A 22,007-nucleotide genomic window follows, 5' to 3' on the forward strand; every position below is an offset into this window, starting at 1 on the left:
TGGATAGAAAACAAGGTAGATAGAGTTTCTATTAGATATGAGTTTTTTTTTGTCTTTTTTTTCTTTTTTTTAGCTAATTCATCCAAAATATAAAATATAAAAGCTTTTGGAGATGCTCGGAGCCTGTGGATTTATTTGTTTTGACGGGTTTTTTTTACACCTGACGAAAGGTATTCCGTATCTTGGGTTAGCTTTGATGGGCAGTATTGGCTCGGACATATTTCTTCGTTGCTGGGCTGACTCATTCATCGAGCGAAACGGGGCCGCCCGGCGTACCGCACAAGGCCCAACCTACTCGTCTTCGCACCACACTCCCACGGTACCTAGTGTCTTTTTTATTTTTATATTTTTCAAAAAAAGTTTTTGCAGAAATATATTTTTAGTTTTAGATTTTACAGCTCTATGGCCTACCGCCCCCCGGCGGTACGGACCTATATATAAATTAAAATAATTTTTTTTTGCGCGAGGTCCTTGGCGGGTGCCTGCCGCCCTCCTGCCGGGCGGCAGGCCCCCTGCCGCCAAGTGGTGGGGGCGGCAGGCTCACGCCTCAAATATAAAACTCCGCCCCTTCCCTTATATTATTGTGATGTAAATTGTGACGAGACGTCTGTACCTTTAATTGCAATACTTATATGTTTGCTATGTTTGATTGCAATGATTATATTTATGATACAATACCACATAAGATACAATGAATGAAATATAAATAAAACATTAAACAAAATACCACATAACATATTACATTGAAGGTTTCATTCGTTATAACCAAATTCGAGACAAATACGAACTGCCAACTAATTATACAAGATATCTAGACATAGTATATACATAATATACTTAGTTTCGTACACACAAATACATTGCAAGCTGTTACGTGCACAATTAGATGCGGCGAATTCTTTTAGGTGGAGCCGATCCATCCGTCGGATTCCCGAAAGGTCCAGCCTCGGCAGCAGCAGTGTGTACTGAAAGCTGTGGGCACTTCTTGTAAGTGTGACCGTCCGCTCCACACAAGTTGCAATGTTTTTTCTTCTTTCCAGCCTCGGACTCGTCCATTCCGTTCCGGATATGACGTGTCTGCCGTCGGCCTATGCCCCGCTTCGTAGCTGCATCAGGGATGAGCATTGGATGGGGATTTTTTTGAGTGAATGGGCCTAGAATACCGATGCCGTATATCTCATGACACCAAGCCTGTGCTGCGGCTTCTTTTGTGAAATATTGAGAAACATATGACACAACATCTAACCCAGACACAGAACAAGCCGCGATGACATGGGAGCATGGTAAGTGATGCACCTTTGACTTCTGACATCGGTAGAACACCCTCCCGTCAATGGTTATCAAGACTTCTTGAATTACCCTATGTCTGCGGACACCCTGTCTGATCCTGTCCCTGCATGATACCTCAAATCTTTGCTCCTTTGTGCCCATCGATATGACTGAGTGAAATCGAGCCTTTTCAATTTTTCTCTCCATGTACTCATTGACCCTTCTGCAAAAATGCACTCCTGGATCATTAAGTAAGGATGCGGCTGATGCGTATCGCTCCATAAAATATCTTATACATCAATACATGATGAACTCAACAATGCCAATAAGAAGAAATCCACGAACACGACGCATTACCATATTATAACATTCAGCATAATTGGTCGTCTCGATCCCATAACGTCTCTCATCTGTGTCATACAGAAGTGACCACTTCTCTTTAGGCGCACCATCAATCCACTGTGAAAATGGCTTAGCATGTCCAACTAATGAATCTGTAGAACGTCTCCTGCTGGATGATGAGGCCTGACTCTTAAGCAATTCGACGCTCATATCATCAATTATACCCCACAAAGCATCGAACTTCCTCTGCTGATTCTGAGTGCACAATCGCTTGAACAAATTCATCAGATCCTTGTTCTTGAACCGCTCATAAAAATTAGCAGTCATATGTCTCACACACCACCTACTGACAATATCTGGCCATATAGGAGGTGAAAATGGACTACCTTCTTGTAGCTGTCTTATAGCTGCAAGGAGATCTGCATGTCTATCACTGATAAGACAAACATTAGGCCTTCCAACAACAACATGATTCTTCAGACGTTCAAGAAACCAGTACCAGCTTTCTGTATTGTCATTCTCAACAAAGGCAAAAGCGATGGGAACTATCTGCATGTTGCAATCAATTCCGATTGCCGTCAATATTGTTCCCTTATATTTCCCTGTCAGTAAAGTGCCGTCAATACACAGAACAGGAAGACAGTAAATAAATGCCCTGACACATGCTCCAATGCAGAAGAAAGCTCGCAGCAGAATGCTTGGCCCCCCTAACAAGCTCGGTACACTGTATGTATCAAAAGCAGTTACAGGATTTCTGTGCACAATTGCTTCAAGCATACGAGGTAGGTTGTCATATGATGCTTCATAAGTGCCAAACCTCATCTCAAATACTTTTTGTTTAGCCCGCCAAGCCTTTTTATAACTGATCATATACTGGAAATTCTATTCAATGTCCCTAATTATCAATGCAGGCTCGTAATCTATTTTGTCAAGAATCACCCCATACATCTTTTTAGCCACGAAAGTTGATGTGATATTACGATGATGTCCCACAACACCTGTCAATCTACAAGTATGTGGTGTAACGATTGAACATTCACAGTGTGTCTTGAACTTTCCCTTATATGCATGCACTCGCCATGTACAGTCTCTATCTGCACACCTCACCTCGTATTCTTTGCTGCTAGACTTCAGTACTCTGAATTCCTTCCTCAGAGATACAGCATAAAGCTTCACAGCATCCTTCACATCCTCAATGGTACGATACTTTGCCCCTTATACAACCTCATTCACTCTGTATTCAAACTCCGAACTCTTAATATCTTGTACCACTGGATTCCCAAAACCCTCTTCACGCCATTCACCTAGCACTGGGAAGCGTCCTCATCGTCCGATGAGTCCCCCACATTGCTCCATTATTAGCGCATCATGGTCTTCTTTCTCTATTTCCTACACAATTCCAGGTATCCGCTCGCCTTCATCTGCCAAACCTTGTGGTTCTGGTTCTGGAGCTTGCATGTTCTCTTCTTCTTTATCCTCTTCCATTTCTTCATTGCAGTCAGATGTTGTGTGTGTTGACCCTTCACCTAAATCACCGGTCTTCTGGTGAATCTGAATTACCATTGCAAGATGCGGCAGACCGGCGACAGGCTCCCGCCCCAAATATAAAACTCCGTCCCTTCCCTCGCGCCCTCATTTTCTGCCCACGAGATCCAGAGAGGGGAGAGGGAGAGAGGAGGGGTGCGGGAGGTAATTCCACCGGCGAAGCTCTGTTGGATTTTGGATCTGAACCGCATGTAACCAATATTTCTCAACTTTGTCATTCCAAAATTTTTGTATGTTTAAGTTTATGATTAGTATTTTTTTATTATTGTAAGCACTTAAGATTCAGATTAGTGGTTATAATTGAAGCCATAACATATTTCTAGATATTAGATTAATTAAAATAAAGTTTTTGGATGGCGTTTCAAGTTCATTACGTTTACTTCTATAAAATTAATCATGATTCCTATAGAGTAAATCTATAGGTCCCTACCGCCCCCTGCCGGGCGGTAGAGGTATAGAACTGTAAAATCTGAAACAAAAATATATTTCAGTAATTTTTTTTAAAAAATATAAAAATAAAAAAGACGCCCACCCAGAGGTGTTCCGCCCAGCAGCCCCGGCGGCCGCCGCCCGCCGTCGCGGCGGGCGACCTGGTGCGTGCAGCGATGAGATTCACTGGGCTCGACACTGCATTCAGCCGGCGGTTAGGAAGCCTCACGTCCTCCCTAGCGCCGCTACGGCCTCCACCATGCTACACCTTAACGGATATATACGCCCTTTCTTGCTCGCCGGCATCTCTGCTCCGGCGGATGCCGGCCGTGTAGTGGCGGCTCCATGCATCCGAGATCCGCCATTTCCTTGGAAATTTGGACATCGTCAAGGTAATCACCTCTGCTCTCGTTCATTGGAAAATCTTGACTAGAAATTGGGTGAAGGTTTGAGTGACCTTAGGTTTAGCTACTCCTCCTGTCAAACATGTAGTTGGGCGTTTCCAGAATTAGAGGAAAAGATGCATTCTTGTAGATGTTGACACACACATTTTTCTTCCAAATTTTTACCATATGTAGAACGACAAATTACCTATTTTTTCACAGAAATGATAAAGACGTTTTGTATTTTCACAGAAGGCGTACGGCCAACAATTTTTTGTGTGTCAGTGTAATTATCCTTGATCGACGTGTATGCATTTTTTTTCCAGTAAGTTTTCCAGGGGAGTGTAGATGAGCCTATGCTCCTTCTGGCTGCACTTGTAGAAATTGTGCACCAGTCCTGCTCATCCATTCACATAGTAAATATATATTACCAGGGGCTGGGAATAATAAAAATTGACATGAATGGCCACCTTATTTCAAAAAAAAAACATGATTGTCCACCCTATATAGGAATATGGGATGCTCCACCAGAATTTTGCACCCAGTACTGAATTACTGACTCACTGAGCACTGATTACGCAAACAGATCATGTTTTTTTTTATGAGGAGTACAGTGAAGAAGACTGCATTGCAGAAAGGGGAAAAATTAGGTTGGACATAAAATTGTCACAAGAACAGAATCAGAAAAAGGAAAGACTACATTATCTTTGAATTATAAAATTGCAACTCAAATCGAGTCCCAAATGTTACAAATAACTAGTATTACTTGGTGGCAACTGACTCTTATTCATAAGCCACGTGCTAATACAGTAGGAAGATCGAAATACATTCCATGCTAGTGCTATCAGATCATTACTGCGCAACACTGGAGTAACTAATAAGATCTCTCAATTATTCATTAAATGATGATACCTCCATTTTTATGGCATCTCATGGCTTTCAGATGAGACGAAAGGCTTCGGGGGCATATGAAGATTCTCCAATCTCCCTGTTAACATGTTTACCACCTTTGTCATTGAGGGTCGGTTTCTTGGGTTCCATTGAATGCACCATAGTGCCACGATGGCCAGATGTCTAACCTTTTCTTTCTCTTCTCCTGTCATTTCCCTAGCTACCATGTCCTGCCCATTTATTACTTTCTCAAAGATCCACTCTGGGAGATAAACCTCATTTTGGCCGTCAGCACTTGGGTCTGAGTTCCTCCTTCCGCTTACCATTTCCAACACCAGCATGCCAAAACTGTAAACATCTGACTTGTGGGATACGCCCCCAAAATTACGAGAATAGAGCTCTGGCGCAATATACCCCATAGTGCCTCTTGCTGCTGTCAAGGTAACGATGCTTTGATCCCTTGCACACAGTTTTGCAAGGCCAAAGTCTGAGATCTTTGGATTGAAGTTGTAGTCCAGCAAGATGTTGTGAGGCTTGATATCAAAGTGGAGGATGCGCTTGTTGCATCCTTGATGTAGGTATTCCATTCCACGGGCAATGCCTAAAGCGACATCTACCATTTTGTTTGGTAGTATGAGTTCTTGAGAGGTACTAGAATAACACGAGAAAATATATTTCTCCAATGACTCATTGGGCATGAATTCATAAATAAGGGCACGTCTAGTTCCTTCAGAGCAAAATCCCAATAGATGCACAATATTTGCATGATGAATTAGTCCTATAGTTGCAACTTCATTGATGAATTCTTCTCCCTCTCCTGCAGAGTTCTCTAACATTTTGACAGCCACAGGCACTCCATTTGGTAGCTCGCCTTTGTATACAGACCCAAATCCACCCTGGCCTACTTTTTCCTTGAATCTCCTTGCTATCTTCTTAACTTCAGAGAAAGTGTACCTTGTGGGTTTCGAGCTGCCATATGTCTTCATAAACATTTCGACCTTCAAGTGTATCTCCTTGTTATATCTTGTCTTGAGTGAAAGATAGAGTGCCGTACCCACCATAAACAAAAGGGCAACTAATGTGGCTGCAGTGGAGGTAGCTGACAAGAAAAGAATAGCAAAATCAGCATACTGTATCAGGATAGAAAAGCACCCCTTTATTTTTGTAGTGGGAAACTGGGGATAAGATAACATTAAGAGACATAGTTGAGCAAAATAATAATTTGTGTGTAATACATAGCTTTTCTAATTCGGATACAAGGAAATACTGATTAGCAGCATTACCTGCAATTACTTTGATGCGTGAACCTGCAAATACCAAAGAAGAAAATAAGACTCTATGGATGGTTTTAGTACATAAAAGGTGAATTGTTGAGAAAGAAAGAAAAGGTAACGTCCTTTATTGTAGTACAAGTAGCTGCATGATGTGGCCCCAGTCCTCAGAGTACATAATAGAACTTCAACTTTTGAGGAATGGCTATGCTGTGATTACATGAATATAAAGAGTAATCCTGCTTACATTTATAATTTTCAGCATATATCATCACAAGGAAGATTTCCTTTTGAGAGAAAAGTGGTTCTTATATGCAGGGATGCCACTTTGTACACTCCTTATATTCACCTTCAGCAGGTATATAACATCAGCAACTCATTGCCTCTTTTGATGTCTTAACTGACACTGTCAATTTGCTTTCTTGAGGCAACTTATGCATTCAAATCTATTAACCTTTTTTTAGGAGCACAAATCATTGATATTTGCATCTTTTCTGGTTGCAGGCTCTACTACTGCTCCAGCATAAGGATATCTGGCTGATGATGCGAGCTTATTATTCTCAATGCCGATAAAGTAACGCAAAGCTGCTAGACCCAAACAATTCTAGCTAAGTTGTTGAGTAACATGTGTCTCTGAGTCACAGCAATTCCATTTATCTGTTCATGTCAATAGTGAAGGAGCCTATATGTTGCAGAACAAAATGGAAAACAGAAATCCAATTTCCTGTTAACCGTTTAACAAGCTCATATCCAGTAACTGCCCTTGAAACATGAATTTCTTGGACATCTTTGTGGGGTTGCTGAAATGTTACTGTGGTAGAGTTGGTTTGCTTTTTTTTCATCTCAGTTATGTTTTTTTGCAATTCTTATGGAAGTGCTTACAGCAGTGCAGTAAGTTGTTGCATGTAAAACTTTGGCCTCTAATTGTTCCAAGTACTCATACCAATTGCCATTGTTCCATATCTAGCCATCTTTATTTAAAACTGCATTATCATACTTATCACACAGATGCTTAACAGTAGTGTTCTATATTTATTAAACATTCATTTTTAATGTTTTATCTATTCAACTTGGAATTTGCATTCCTTTTTTCTTCAGTATTGAAGCATTTTTTATGGGTACCTTCTGGCTGCAGTGTCCACCTTTCTACATGTACTGAAGTGAGTTAGGCGCTTAAATGCTTGCAAAATGGGGCTGGCTTGCTAACGCATTATGCAGTGTGCATAACATGTAGTTCCCGCTTTCTTTTGCGATTTTGATCAGACTTTCTTGGCCTTAATTTGATTGCCGAGGCTTGCTACCCAAATGATCTGCAGCACTACTTTTCAAGATAAGCCGACAATGCAAATATGGATTTGACCAGTTAGAGGTTATACCTTGTTTAATGCATAAAGTTTGGTTCCTCTGTTGGCTGAATCCGCAGCGTCGCCCACCACGTTCACACTGTGTGCAATTCTCAAAAATCTCACGTCCAGGATTCTCATAGCAATCATATGCAGTCACCGCCTCAGAAAAATTGAGGATTCCTTCTGCTTTCTCCATGAATGTTGAACCATAAGATGTCATCAGAAAGAAGCTATCAGGTATGATCCTGCAATCTAATGGAAGAACACACTGGTATGCGTTAGCATCAACCAAATAGGAGAAGTTGGTCATATTACTAAGGCATGAGATTGGTCCGTAGATATAATTGGCAGCACGATCACTTGGTGTGAACTCTGTTAAGCAGCTTACTATCACCGCATATCCAAAATCAGTGCATAACTGTGGGAAAGGTCCCTCAGCGTCGACAGTGCTATGAGGTAATGCTACTGACATGAGCATCTGTCTGCAGGAGGGGGAGGAGTTGTTCACACGCGGTGAGAGCGTCAGGGAACCTCTCTTGTAATCCATGGTGGTCACTTTGAAATTATAACTCTTGTTCTGTGGGAGGAACAGAATGGTGTCGTCTCCAGAGCATGCTAGCTTCAGGCCTGATGCTCCGCATAATGATGATGTATTGCTGGATTCAAGCCGGAAAGGGAACCTGATCTCCGGCCCATGTTTGCTGCACCGAGATGGTGGACAGTAGCGGAAGAAGTCTTCATCATCCCACACCGTAGTCATGGACGTTCCATCCTTGAGAAGACACAGCAGCAGGGCTGTCACAAGAAATCCAGTCATCTTCTTATGTTGATTGTAACTGGGAGCAGAAGAGGAAGAGAAATGCTGCAAGCTTTTCAAAGCATTAGTTCTTATAGATTGCTAACTTCAAGAGTCGGGCTAAGTTGTGCAGTAGTGTTATTAACTGTAATCATGTGCCATTTAAAAAAAGAAATATTGTAATAATGTGTCTGAGGAGGAATTCCAACTCTGAGTGGAAACTTTGTGCCGCGCACTACTGTGATCGCAGAATCAATACAAACCAGTCCTGTCCCATTAACTGTAAATATATGTGGAAAAAAGAAGCCCTTCCCTGTGGAAGAGGATGCCTTTTGACTTGGAAAATATTTTGGTCAGTCAAACAACATCCCAATCATGCAGAACCAACCAGCCTTGGGTAACTATTAATCTTCCTGGCTGAGGCTATCATCATCACTCCTAGCTAGCTTGCAGCAACCAGCTAATAGAAATCTCTCTCATGGCGAACTCGTGTTCTGCTACTACTTGGCAAGCTTTACTTGTCTTTATTTCTGTGATTGCAGTTGAAGTAGCAGATGCTGGGGGCCATTGAGTGTCCTTCTTTCTCCTGCGGTGATCTTCACAATATATCCTACCCTTTCCGTAGGCCAAGCGACCCTCGGGAGTGCGGTGTGCCAGCATACGAGCTAGTCTGTAGCAACAGCAAGGCTGCAATTCACATCAACACGGGGACATACTTCGTGACCAACATCAGCTATACTTCTAGGTACTTCTGGGTTTTGGACGCCAACTTGGATGTACACAGCAGTTGCCTTCTTCCTCGATGGGATCAGCTTCCTTACTCTCGCGATGGTGTCCCGAGAAGTGGTTCACATTGGCTTTACGATTTGGCCACTGAATCCAATTGGGCATGCTTCGTTAATTGTTCTCAAGCAATAACGAATATTAGCCGGTACAAGCCTGTTCCTTGCCTGACTACGAACAGTTCGTTTGTTTATGTCTCGGTTATGGCTTGTGATGTACTGTCTCTTGATCCTTCTTGTGGGTACTTGGCCATGATTCGGTTTGGTGGTGACTGGTATTCCTGGTACCCAGACTTAGAGAATGCCAGTTATGCAGACATCATAAACTGGGTAAAGAAAGGATTTTCTGTCAGATTTCCTTCGGGTTATGATATGCATCGAAACAATGCTTCTTGGATATTCAAAACATGCAAAAATGATTCTTCTCTCTGGATCGAGTATGGCACTGATTATTTTGTAGTCTCATTTCCTTCTGAATTTGGCTATCATGTAATTATACAGAAACTTATGTGTTCCTTCTTTAATTCGTTTCTTTATGACGGTGTCTTGCAGCTACTTCCACAATCGATTACATGGCACAAGCATCTTAAATTGGACTCGTGCTTTCTTCTGGAGTGAAGTAACTTCAGCTGAATGTGCAAACTCTTACGACACCCAAAATGCTAAGTCCCAGAGGGTTGTGATAGCCATTGTATCTGCTACAAGTATTACCAAGTTTCATTTTGGTAAGTGGGCTGTACCTACTTGTCACTAATATAATCATCACGGGCTACAGTTATCAATAACCTACTTATGTTATACATTTGCAACTTTTTGGGTAGTACTATGCAGGTTACTACTCCCTGCACTGGTAGTATTTGCATTCCTTGTCCACAAGTACTGGAAAACAAGGATAACAATTGATGCAGTTGAGAAGTTCCTCCAGATGCAGCAAATGCTTGGTCCGATTAGGTTTGCGTACACCGACATCACTGAAATAACTAGCCATTTCAGAGACAAGCTGGGTCAGGGAGGATACGGCTCCGTAAGTCCGTATACAAGGGCGTGCTACTCCCAGGCAATGTGCAGGTAGCCATCAAGATGCTGGGCAACTCCAACTGCAATGGGGACGAGTTCATCAGTGAGGTCTCGACCATTGGCAGGATCCACCACATCAATGTGGTTCGTCTTGTGGGCTTCTGTGCAGAGGAAATGCGGAGGGCGCTGGTCTACGAGTACATGCCCCATGGTTCCCTGGACAAGTACATTTTCTCATCTGAGAGAAGCTTCTCCTGGGATAAGCTTAACGACATCGCTTTAGGCATTGCCAGGGGCATCAACTACTTGCACCGGGGTTGCGATATGCAGATCCTTCACTTTGACATCAAGCCACACAACATTCTTCTTGACAGCAATTTTTGTACCCAAAGTTGCTGATTTTGGCCTTGCCAAGTTGTACCCAAGGGACACGAGCTTTGTGCCAGCCAGTGCCCTACGGGGAACTATTGGGTACATAGCTCCTGAAATGGTGTCTCGAAGCTTTGGTGCCATATCCAGCAAATCTGACGTTTATAGCTTTGGTATGCTGCTGCTAGAGATGGCTGGAGGCCGAAGAAATGCAGAGCAGAGTGCAGCGAGCACAAGTAAGGCATACTACCCATCCTGGGTCTATGACCATCTTGCCAAACAAGAAGTTGGTGAGATATCTGCTGCGGGGGACATGCATGAGCTGGAGAGGAAGCTTTGCATTGTTGGGCTACGGTGCATTCAGATGAAACCGCACGATCGTCCAACGATGAGTGAGGTCATAGAGATGCTCGAAGGGGGGACTGATGGCCTACAAATGCCTTCTAGGCCATTCTTCTGTGATGATGATGATGATCATATGGGTGCTGCAGATTCTTACCAATTGTCTTCTGAGATAACCACAATCTCGGAAGAAGATGAGTGAATAATATGTATGTTTGTGGTCTGGAAGTTAGATCAGGGAAAGCACTAGCCTTGTGAACTGCTAACTTAGCAGCCATTTCTTGTATTCTGTTAATCCTTTTCATGATAATAATCTACAATAAACTTGTGGTCTTGTAATAACCTGCTATGTTTCCTGAATCCAGACTTCCTAATTTCTGTAAAGACACTTCGTGTGAAAAATACGTATAAAATGACTGCTCGCTATATCTATTTCCTGGAAGAAGACAGAAATGTATTTGTTGAATAGATTCGATTGGATACTGGCAAATGCGATTCCGACAAATAATACTTTTTTCGCAATTACAAGAAGGCTGGAAAAAGATCTAGCTTGCTAACCACCTCAAAAAGGCATATGATCAACATCTTATACTAATTATATATCAAATCAATGATTTGATCACTACTTTAAAACTACTTTTTTTTTTGCAATTACAGGTCTACTATCACCTATGATCTTTCTGCTTCGAATAGAGCAGGGCCGTGTAGCCTTTCGTCTGATGTACGCTAAAGAAGAACGTGAAGGCTGGGCAGCAGCCGGTGCCAAGTTGCCAACCAAGTGCTAGTGCACGACAGCAACCTGTACCACCAAGCACGATCCAATCGTGATATAGAAACTTAAGTGGAAAATCCACCGATTCTCTGTACTGTTGACTAAAGTCAACGGTCAGCATGCCTAACCTAGCATGATTGCCATTGTCATTGTCATTTGTCTATGAAGACTTGAACGGGACATGGGGACTTGAACGGGACATGGGTTTGGAAGAACATAGTTCCAAAATCATTATCCCGGGGAGAAGAGTCGACGCGGTGCCCAGCGGGGCCGTCGGCTGTCAGATCCGGAGCAGGTGGGTGCTCGGACGCCAACTGGGGGATGGGGATGAGGCCGGGGTCGGAGGCGGAGTGGTCGCGCACTGAGCGGTCCCAGTAGCGAGCCAGCTTGCCGAGCTCGAGTTTGACATCGTCCATGGAAGCCTTGACCCGAGACGCCATTCGTCAAACACCAAGGCTCCAGACTTGAGGTGGTCGATGCGGGCGGCGTGGCTGGTCTCAAAAGTCGTGGAGGTGCTGCTCCCACTTGTGGTCGCTGGCGTCAAGTTGCTTGGAAAGCTCGTCGATGATCAACTTGGAGTTGGGATCCATTCTGTAAGACTGGCCCGATCTTTCGAGAGGTAGGATAAATTCGATTGGTGGAGTATGTGACGTTGGAGATCCGGCTTCTAATTAGACACGATTCGAAGTCCCGCAACTGTTACACCGCTGCTCCGTTGGTTATTAACCAAGCACAACTTGATTGACCTTGCCGAGAAGACTTTTCCTGCACGCGAATCGAAGAACACAAGCAACAAAGGGTAAAACACACAATCTGAAATTGCAGATGTGTATGAAGCGAAAATAAAGATGTGGTTCAAGTTCTGATCAGAAAAGGACTAATCGCCACAATGGTGAAGAATAAGAACAAGAGCTCTGGATCACTATAAAAGGACTAAGCGACATAGTTACAATGAACGATTCAGTTTCTCCATGGATAACTAAACTCAAACAAAACCCTAATTGAAGCGTCCCCTTATAAAAGAAGACTTAAATGTGATACAATATCAGTCCCAGGAGACTGATACACATTTATTACATCAGATAGTACATCACCATACAATCCTCCGAGGAGGTGGACACTCGAGACAGACAATAACAAAAAGTAAAAAGGCTACGGTGATACACCAAAGCACAACCCACATGGGATCCAGCTCGTGCTCAGAGTATCGCGCCAGCGAAAGCATCCTGAACAGGGCCAACACCACAGGCAAGGTTGGGTGCAGAACGGAACCCTTACTCAACGTCCTCGGAAACAAAGTCTGGATCTTCCTCTGTAAAAATTAAACAAGAGTGAGTACAAACATACTCAGCAAGTCTAACCACACCCACGGAGGGGGTATAAACAGAATATAATGCACAGGGTAAATCAAGGATAAGGCTAGGGTTTAATTTGCGAAAAGCTAATTTTTATGCATGGGTTTATTTGAAAGAAAGAGGTTTTCAAAAGCCATTATCTTGCACTGAGTAACACGTAGGGTTGATCCATACAGGATCACAGTTTTAAGTTGCTATCGGACTCCTCATCCGCCGTAGCACACGGCACAGCTGCCGGACATTTTTCCAAAATAACTCACGCCAACCCATCCATTCCCAGAAGAATCACTAGTTGTGTGACCAAACCGTAACTCACCCAGTACCGTGGGCACGGCTATTCGAATAGATTTTAACTCTGCAGAGGTGTGCAACTTTACCCACAAGCGGGGTACCACAACACGATCACCTTAGTGTCGGTGCAGATCCCAACAAAGCCATTACCCACCTTAGCTAGACCCGACTAGCCACCACGGGATCCACCAAGGGGCCATTGACCTATTACCGAGGTTTAACCGGGGCATAAGTCACACAGAGCTTATCCCTTCTCCTTGGTCACCCGTTGCTCTCAGCTCTCCTGATAGCTATCAGACTAACTAGTTGGATTTATGCTAAGCCGTTGCCACATACAACGGTCGAGTGGTTTGCACGATAGTGGAGTTAGTCAAGATGACACATCAACTCGGTCTTTAGTTGTGACAAGATGGATATCTCCCAACCTTGCTCAACCACATAGGTACGAGCACACCATTTGGCAATTCACACAGAAGTGACATCCATATCATCTAACTCATCTTTCGAAAATTCCACATTTTCCTCTTCCCACACACTCACACATTTTCCTTTTAGAAAATAAGTTGTATCGTGTTTAAGGTCCTAAGCGTTCTAGCAGTGATTAACGTCCAAATAGAACAGATCATATTTAGAAATTAATCTAGGTGGTCAAGGAATGGTTATAACAAATCAAGGGGTGGCTATCCAACCATGTTTTCAGCAGTCAAAACATATGCAGTTTTGTAAAACAGGCCAATAGGTTGTGTTTATAAAACTGGGACAAAATATGAATCAAAGGATGTGATTGAATTTGCCGTTCTCAAAGCCTTCCGGGAAGTCCTGATCGAGGTACTGTCCGTCGGGTTCGGGGTCGCGGTACTGGTCCTCGCACACTTGCTCGTGGTACTGCTCGTCGATGGGTTCTCCCTCGTTCACACCGTGATCTACGACACACACAACAAGCACACGATAAATAAAAAGAAATAAAAGTTTTATCGTTGAGCTCGAATCGGAAACAATTAAGATATGGAGATAGGAGTAATATTTTTAGGCGATTTTCTAATGGCATGGCCGAGATTATGTTAGCAATGGCGTGGTAAAGTTTCAAGTCAATCGGGGAATGTTTGTCGCATGAAATGACGAATTAAAGAGGGGTTCAGGGGTTAAATAAGGATTTAGGGACCTGTTTGTAATTATTTTGGGAGAGAAAGGACTTGGTTACAATTTCTAGAAATACACGGGTTATTCTGAAAAAGGGGTAGGGGCATATTCAGAATTATTTCTATGCGTTGGAGGGTTTATTTGCGAATAGAAAAATAGAAAGGGTCTCTTTTGTAAAAGAACTAGAGAGGTGGGAGGGCTCTTAATTAAAACAGGGAAAGGGTAGGGGGGTATGGGGAAAAATGCCCTTATTCTACCTCCCCCCGCTGAGAAACAGGGGAGGGGGGTGGCGTGCCGGCAGCCTGGGGCCGGTGGCCTGGGAGCTCGACGGCGCTCGGGAAGTGGGGGAAAAGGGAGATGAGAGTGAGAGGATCCGATTCCTTGCCGCAGCTCGGGCGGAGGTGGTCCGATGCGGCTTGGCCACGACGGCCGGCGGGCGGCGGTGACCGTGGTGGCGCCTCTGCGGGGTTCGGTGGCGGCCCGGAGCTGGGGAAAAAGGGGGAGGGAGGTGAGGAGATTCTATCCTTTCCCTCACCTTGGGCGGAGACAGCGCGAGGAGGCGGCGCGACTGTGGCGGACGGCGGCCGGCTCTGGAGCTCGGCGCGGCGGTGCTGAGCTGGGAAGGAGGGCTAGAGGTGGCGGCGGGGGTGGTGGAGCTCGGGAGCGACGCGGAGGCCTATTTATAGGCGGGATAAGGCGGTGGAGGAGGGGGTCCGCGGTGGTGGCCGGCCGACGGCTCGGCGAGGCGACTTTAATGGCGCTCGGCCGCTTGCGACCGTCGCGGAGCGGCGCGGGCGTCGAGGGCGCCGATGAGCAGGGGTGGGTGGCGCACATGGAGGAGGGGCCGGCTGCTATGCTCGGCGTCGGGCTGTGCGGGCTCGAGCGGCGAGGCGGGGCGCTGTACTCTGCAGTGCGGCTCGGCGGCGCGAGCGGCGAGGCGGCCAGGCGATGGGACGAGTTAGGCAGCGGCGAGCGGCGCGGTGAGCGCCGCGGCCGCGTGGTGCCAGGGGCGCACAGGCGCGGGCGTGCAGCGCGTGGGGGAACAGGGCAAGGGGGTACGGCGCGGCGCGACGCTGCGCGGCGTCGAGCTACGCCGTGGGTCGCCGGGCCGGCGCGAGCGGCTAGGGGGCAAGGGGCACAGCGGCTCAGTGAGGCGGGGTGGCAGGGGGGTGGCCGCACAGGTGAGGAAGGTGGGGCCGGCGTCGAGCTGCCCTGCAGCGCGGGAGGGCGCGGCAGAGTGGAGAGGGAGGAAGAGAGGAGAAGGAGGGAAAAAGGAAAAAAGAAAAGGGGAAAGGAAAAAAAGGAAAAAGGGAGAGAGAGAGAGAGAGAAATAGAGATCGCACCGGCGGAATTCGCGACGGCGACTGCGGCCGGACGAGCACGCGCGCCGGTCGGCGACGCGCAGCGCGTTGCGCGGAACGAGGGAAAGAAAGAGATGGGACGGCGAAAATTTCCATGAAGGAATTCGAAGGATTAGGGGCTCGGTCGGAAAAGGGGTTTAGGGATGATTTGAGCTCAACGATGAAAGGAAATTTTGAAAATTATTTTTAGCGCGTGATTTATCTTGGTAAATTTTTTGGGATTCGGCTGGCTCCTAAACATATGGGGAAACTCTTTCTTCAGAGCATCTTCACGCTCCCATGTAGCTTCTTCTACTCCGTGTCTGCTCCATTGAACTCTGCAAATCCGTACTTCGGAGTTTCTTGTCCTCCTAGTGACAGTGTCCAAAATCTTAACAGGTACTTCCTGGTACCGAAGGTCTGTTTGTAGATCTATTTCTTCTTCTGGCACATGCTCTTTTTCTCAGGTACCCTCAAACATCTCCTTAGCTGGGATACATGGAACACCGGGTATATATCTGACATTCCTTCTGGTAGCTCAAGTCGGTATGCTACGGCTCCGACTTTCTTCAGAACTTGATACGGTCTAATGTACCGAGGGGCCAACTTTCCGTGTACCTAAAATCTTCGAGTTCCCCAAATAGGTGAAACTTTAAGGTAGACGAACTCTCCCGGGTTGAAGCTTATTTCTCGTATCTTCTTGTCTGCGTAGCTCTTCTGTCGAGACTGGGCGGCCTTCAGCTTTTCTCTAATCTCGGCCACTCTTTCTTCCGCTTCCTTTATGAGTGCGGGTCCAACTAGGGCACGTTCTCCAACCTCTGACCACATCAGAGGAGTTCTGCATTTTCTCCCATAAAGAGCTTCGAATGGTGACATGCCCAAGGTTGCTTGATAACCGTTGTTGTATGAAAATTTTGCATAGGGAAAACTCTGCTCCCAATCCTTGCCATAGGTAAGGACACATGCTCTCAACATATCCTCTATAATCTGATTTACCCTTTCTGTTTGGCCATCCGTTTGTGGGTGATAGGCGGAGCTGAAATCCAATTTGGTGCCCATGGCTTTATGCAAACTTTTCCAAAACCTAGAGGTAAATTGGGTCCCTTTATCTGAAACAATTCTGCTAGGCACACCATTCAACTTTACTATGTTTTTCACATAAAGCTTAGCTAGCTTTTCTCCACCGTAATTGGTCCGCACGTGTATGAAATGAGCCGCTTTAGTGAGTCGGTCCACTATTACCCATATGGAGTCATGTCCTTTCTGTGTTCTGGGCAAACCCACTACAAAGTCCATTTCTATCTCATCCCATTTCCAAACCGGGATGGGTAGGGGTTGCAACAATCCTGCTGGCTTCTGATGTACGGCCTTGATCCTTTGACAAGTATCACAATGGGCGACAAACCGTGCAATATCCGCCTTCATTCCCTTCCACCAATATTTTTGTTTTAAATCCATATACATCTTGGGGGATCCTGGGTGAATGGAGTAGGCCGAGTTATGGGCCTCATCCATAATTATCTGCCGGAAGTCTCCTTCCTTAGGCACACAAATCCTATTTTTATACCATAAAGTTCCCTCATTATCCACTCTAAAGTCCGGTGCCTTATTTTCTCCAGTATGCATTCGGATTTTCATCAAGTCCTCGTCCGAACTTTGGGCCTTTCTGATTTTATCCTCCAGAGTGGGTTGAATGCTCATCTTGCGACTGGAACCTCGAGGGACAATGTGCACATTCAATCGTGCCATTTCTTCCTGCAGATGGGCATCCTTGGGTCCATAAGATTTCCGGCTTAAGGCATCGGCTACCACATTAGCTTTGCCAAGGTGGTAATGAATTTCCACATTATAATCCTTAACCAGTTCTAACCACCTTCTTTGCCTTAAGTTCAAATCTGGCTCGGTGAATATATACTTCAAACTCTTATGGTCGGTGTAGATCTCACACTTATTTTCAATTAGATAATGTCTCCAAATCTTGAGGGTATGCACTACGGCTGCAAACTCCAGATCATGTGTTGGGTAATTCTGCTCATGAGGCCTGAGCTGTCGGGAAGCATAAGCTACTACCTTCCCATCTTGCATGAGAACACACCCTAACCCTTGGCGGGATGTGTCACAATAGATGACAAAGTTCCGGTGGATATCAGGTAGGGTTAGTACTGGAGCGGTTGTCAATCTCCTCTTCAATTCCTGAAATCTCCTTTCGCAGGATTCTGTCCAGACAAACTTCTTTTCCTTCTTAAGCAACTCTGTCGTGGGCCGGGCTATATTGGAGAGTCCCTCAAGAAATCTCCGATAATACCCAGCTAATCCATGAAAGCTTCTGATTTCACTAACATTGGTCGGTTGCTGCCAGTTAGAAACTGCTTCGACCTTCTCAGGGTCCACTGCTACTCCTTCTGCGGTCAGAATGCGACCAAGGAAAGCTACTTTCTCAAGTCAGAATTCACACTTGCTGAATTTGGCATAGAGTTTGTTCGCTCTCAACTTTTCCAGAACCACTCTTAGGAGTTGTTCATGCTCCTGAGCACTTTTGGAGTAGATGAGCATGACGTCAATAAAGACTACGACAAACTTATCTAACTCGTCCATAAACACCTTGTTCATGAGATTCATGAAATAAGCAGGTGCATTGGTGAGACCAAAAGACATCACCGTAAACTCAAACTGCCCGTAACGGGTGACAAAAGCTGTCTTTGGGATGTCACTTTCTCTAATCTTGAGCTGATAATGTCCTAACCTCAGATCAATCTTGGAGAAGTACTTGGCTCCTTTTAGTTGATCAAAAAGGTCATCAATCCTGGGGAGGGGGTACTTATTCTTGATGGTAACTTCGTTCAGTGCCCGGTAATCTACACACAACCTCATACTCCCATCCTTCTTCTTGACAAATAGGACTGGGACTCCCTAAGGCGACGAGCTTGGTCTGATGAAGCCACTTCGTTGTAGTTCTTCCAGTTGCTTCTTTAATTCCGTCAATTCAGAGGCTGCCATCCTATAGGGTCTCTTGGCTATAGGAGAGGTTCCAGGGACAAGGTCGATGACAAACTCTATATCCCTATATGGTGGCATTCCGAGAAGTTCTTCAGGGAAAACATCTGGGTATTCGTTTACTACTGGAACTTCTTCCAAAGACTTAGCTTCCATGCTAAAAAACATTGGGTCTGGTCCACTTCCCTGGTTATGGCAGGTCACTCGTACTCCTTCTGGGTTCGTTAGGTGTACCACCTTGTCGGTACAACCTATGAGACCATTGTGTAGGCTTAACCAGTCTATTCCAAGGATCACGTCTATTGCCTTAGACTTAAGTACCACTAGGTCTGCTAGAAATTCTACCCCACTTAAATTGATCCTTACCCGTAGACAACCCAGTTGACACTTGATGTCACCTCCAGGCGTCCGGGTTAATAAGGGTGTTTTTAGTAGTACCGTAGGTATTTTATGCTTATCCACAAAACTTGACGATACGAATGAGTGTGATGCTCCAGAATCAAATAATACTATTGCCAGAGTTGAGCTGACTAGGAACTCACCAAGTACCACTCCTTGTGCACCCTGAGCCTCCTGCGCGTTGATGTGGTTGACGCGGGCTCGTCCATAAGGCTGCTGGCTGTTGTTGTTGCCCTTGTTGTTGCTGCCGACGAGGACACGGTTGGCTCCGGATACAGGTGGCCTAGGCCCATTCACCGAGTTGGAGAAGGCTGATGCAGTAGGCTTGTTCTTGGCATATGGGCAGTTGGCAATGTAATGCCCTGTCTCACGACAGTTGAAACATGCCCTAGCATTATTGTTGGTGGTGGTGACTTGGCTTGCATTGCTCTGCGGGGCCTTCATAGTGTTCTGGCTTCTGAACTGTGTGTTATGGGCCTAGGAGCCTGTCACTTGGGACCGGGTCCTGTACTGCATTGGGGCCTGAGATCTTGGTGCAATATAGCTGGAGCTCCTTGGTTTCTGGAAGCGGTCCTGCTGGCAGGCCTTGCTTTCCAGGAACTTACGCTTATTTTCCTTCCTTTCTTCGGCTTTGGCCCTTTCTGTGAGGATGGCCATGTTTATCAGAGTATTGAAGTCTGGGTAAATCTGAGGGGTGAGCAAGGTCCGGAGTTCTGGGCTCAGTCCCTTCTTGAACATGTCCTGTTTCTTTTCATCCTTGTCTACTTCTTCTCGTGCATAGCGGGCAAGCTCCATGAACTGGTAGGTGTACTCTTCCACAGACATGCTCCCTTGCTGCAGTGCATGGAACTCATCCGCCTTGCGCTTCATGGTGGCTACGGGGATATGGTAGCGACGGAACTCCTTCACAAATTCCTCCCAAGTGATGGTGGAGGCATCTTCGGCAGCGGTGCAATAATTCTCCCACCAAGCTAAAACAGTTCCAGTGAGTTGGTGAGCTACCAGAAGAACCTTGTCTCGGTCTTGGCATTCGAATGGCTCGAGCTTCCTTTGGATCTCACGCAGCCAGTCATTTGCCTCCAAGGGGATGCTGGATCCTGCAAAGGTGGGTGGCTTGGTCCTCAAGAAAGCTGTCAGCTTGTCATTCATGGTCTGCTCTCGTTGCCGCTTGTTGATGAGGGTATTGGCCAGGGCTTCCAGTATGAGGGTCTGATTGCTTATTGCCTGTGCCAGGTCCCCGAAAGGTGGAGGCGGTGGCAGTGGCACTTCTCTTTGGTTTCCTCCTCCGTTCTGGCTTACTTCCTGTTCGTTCTGAATAGGGTCTTGTCCGTTAGGCTGTCCTCCCGCTCCAAGGGCTGCAGGGGTCCGATTGCGGGAGGCTCTCGAACTGCTTCGAGAAGCCATCTGTAGATTGGGTGAGATTGAGATTAGGATTAATTGATGTTTAAGTTGTTTAGTTCGTATTTTTGAAAAGGCAGAATCCACCTTCTACCGATAAGCTCACAGACTAGCAAACAACAAGCACAAACAACTTTATTACTGCAGGAGGTACACACTAGGACAAGGCCAAACGCGTACTACACGTCTGGGTACAAAGATCACAATTAAGGGTACAACTTAAGCCAGAGGGACTGGGGGGCTTCTTCTAGGGTGGCTTCGGGACAAGCTACTAGCGGGGCGAGCCTTCTTCTGGGGCAGAGTGTGCGAGTAGTCCTTGTTCGCTGTCCTCTAGGTTCCCGTTTTCCAGGGGTTGTCCAGCAGCTTCCCCTTCTTCGGCGGCGGTAGACCCTTCAGGGTTCTCGGGTGGGGCTTGTGGGGTTCCCAACATTGGTCCCCATCCTATGTCAGGTGTTCCAAGTAGGACTTGGTTTTCCCCAATTGCCGGGACTAGCGTTCTACTTCTGGCCCATTCTTGCATACGCCGGTCTCGTGCATGCCTGAGGCTCTATTGGGCAACCGCTTCGCTGCTGACCGCGGCTGCGGCTCTCCCCTCGGCTTGAGCTGCCCGGATCTGTTGCAGTCTTATAGCGAGCTCTGCTTGCTCGGCCTGGTGAACTTGCTCCCTCAGGATGTTGGCTTGCTCGTCAAAGAGCTGATCCAAGGAGGCTAGGTAAGTAGCCACTTGGTACAGGGGGTCCTCTTCATGGCGGCGCCGTTCCAGGCTTCTCATGCGGGCTTCCCAAACTGGGGTCCTGATGGCCGGAGGGAAGAACCTCATCGGAGTGGGGGCTAGGTGTCCTTAAAAAATCTGGCACAGATAACGGAGCGCTTTCCTGACGGCCAAGGAATAGGTGTCTTGGTGCCTAAATCCCGTGGCGGTCACTCGCCATGGCTAGATGTCGGGGTAGCGGTCACTTCTGGAGATGACCAGGATCACCCTGCAGCGGAGGGTACCATGGTGCTCGTACTCCCTGCTATAGTACCTTGGGCATTCCGAAACACCAAGGCACTCCAGGGCGTTGATCAAAAGGCTGGGGAAGCCAGGTGCAACTTGGCAAAGGCCCTGGGTTCATCCTTCCTCAGCCATCTGAAAACAAAGATTGGGTGAATAAGTTTTGCACAAATACTTGGGTACACAGGGGATAGATGGTACTTATTATTACAACATGGTGGGGTACATTTTCCATGGATACACGATTATTAGGATAGGGGTTCAAGTTTAGGTGTGCTACTCTCCTATCATGGGGACTCTTCCTCGATCTGGATAGGGCGCTTCTTTGGTGGAAGACACTGCTCCATCACATCGTCTTCGGTCTGAGTACCCTTATCCCAATGGGTTTCTTCGGGTTCTTCTTCTATCCACTCACCTACTCCTCTGTGAGCCTCGTCATTGGGCTTGGAGAGTGGCTAGGGAATTCTCGGCTCGTACGGCTCTCATCCGTTGTTCCTCCATTTCTTGGATTGCCTTTTCTGCCCTGCAGATTTGGTGCTTCC

At 46.1% G+C, this 22,007-nt stretch overlaps 1 protein-coding gene, 1 long non-coding RNA gene and 1 pseudogene across 2 annotated transcripts; 2 read left to right on the forward strand and 1 right to left on the reverse strand.

Annotated features, from left to right (window-relative positions):
• Positions 1 to 3,690: 3,690 nt before the first annotated feature.
• Positions 3,691 to 6,912, forward strand: LOC120673260. Its single transcript, XR_005674600.1, has 3 exons — positions 3,691 to 3,977; positions 6,393 to 6,488; positions 6,635 to 6,912. It is a non-coding gene; the product is annotated as an uncharacterized LOC120673260 (long non-coding RNA).
• Positions 4,649 to 8,552, reverse strand: LOC120673259 (rust resistance kinase Lr10-like). The gene is made up of 3 exons (XM_039954022.1): positions 7,507 to 8,552; positions 6,143 to 6,166; positions 4,649 to 5,958 (listed from the first exon to the last, which is right to left on the reverse strand). Exons 1-3 carry the CDS (start codon positions 8,291 to 8,293, stop codon positions 4,889 to 4,891), a joined length of 1,881 nt encoding a protein of 626 aa, XP_039809956.1. The 5' UTR covers positions 8,294 to 8,552; the 3' UTR covers positions 4,649 to 4,888.
• Positions 8,553 to 8,639: 87 nt separating this feature from the next.
• Positions 8,640 to 11,145, forward strand: LOC120673258 (annotated as a pseudogene).
• The last annotated feature ends 10,862 nt before the right edge of the window (positions 11,146 to 22,007 follow it).

The sequence above is a fragment of the Panicum virgatum genome, chromosome 5N, assembly GCF_016808335.1.
Source record: "Panicum virgatum strain AP13 chromosome 5N, P.virgatum_v5, whole genome shotgun sequence".
NCBI classification, from domain to species: Eukaryota; Viridiplantae; Streptophyta; class Magnoliopsida; order Poales; family Poaceae; genus Panicum; species Panicum virgatum.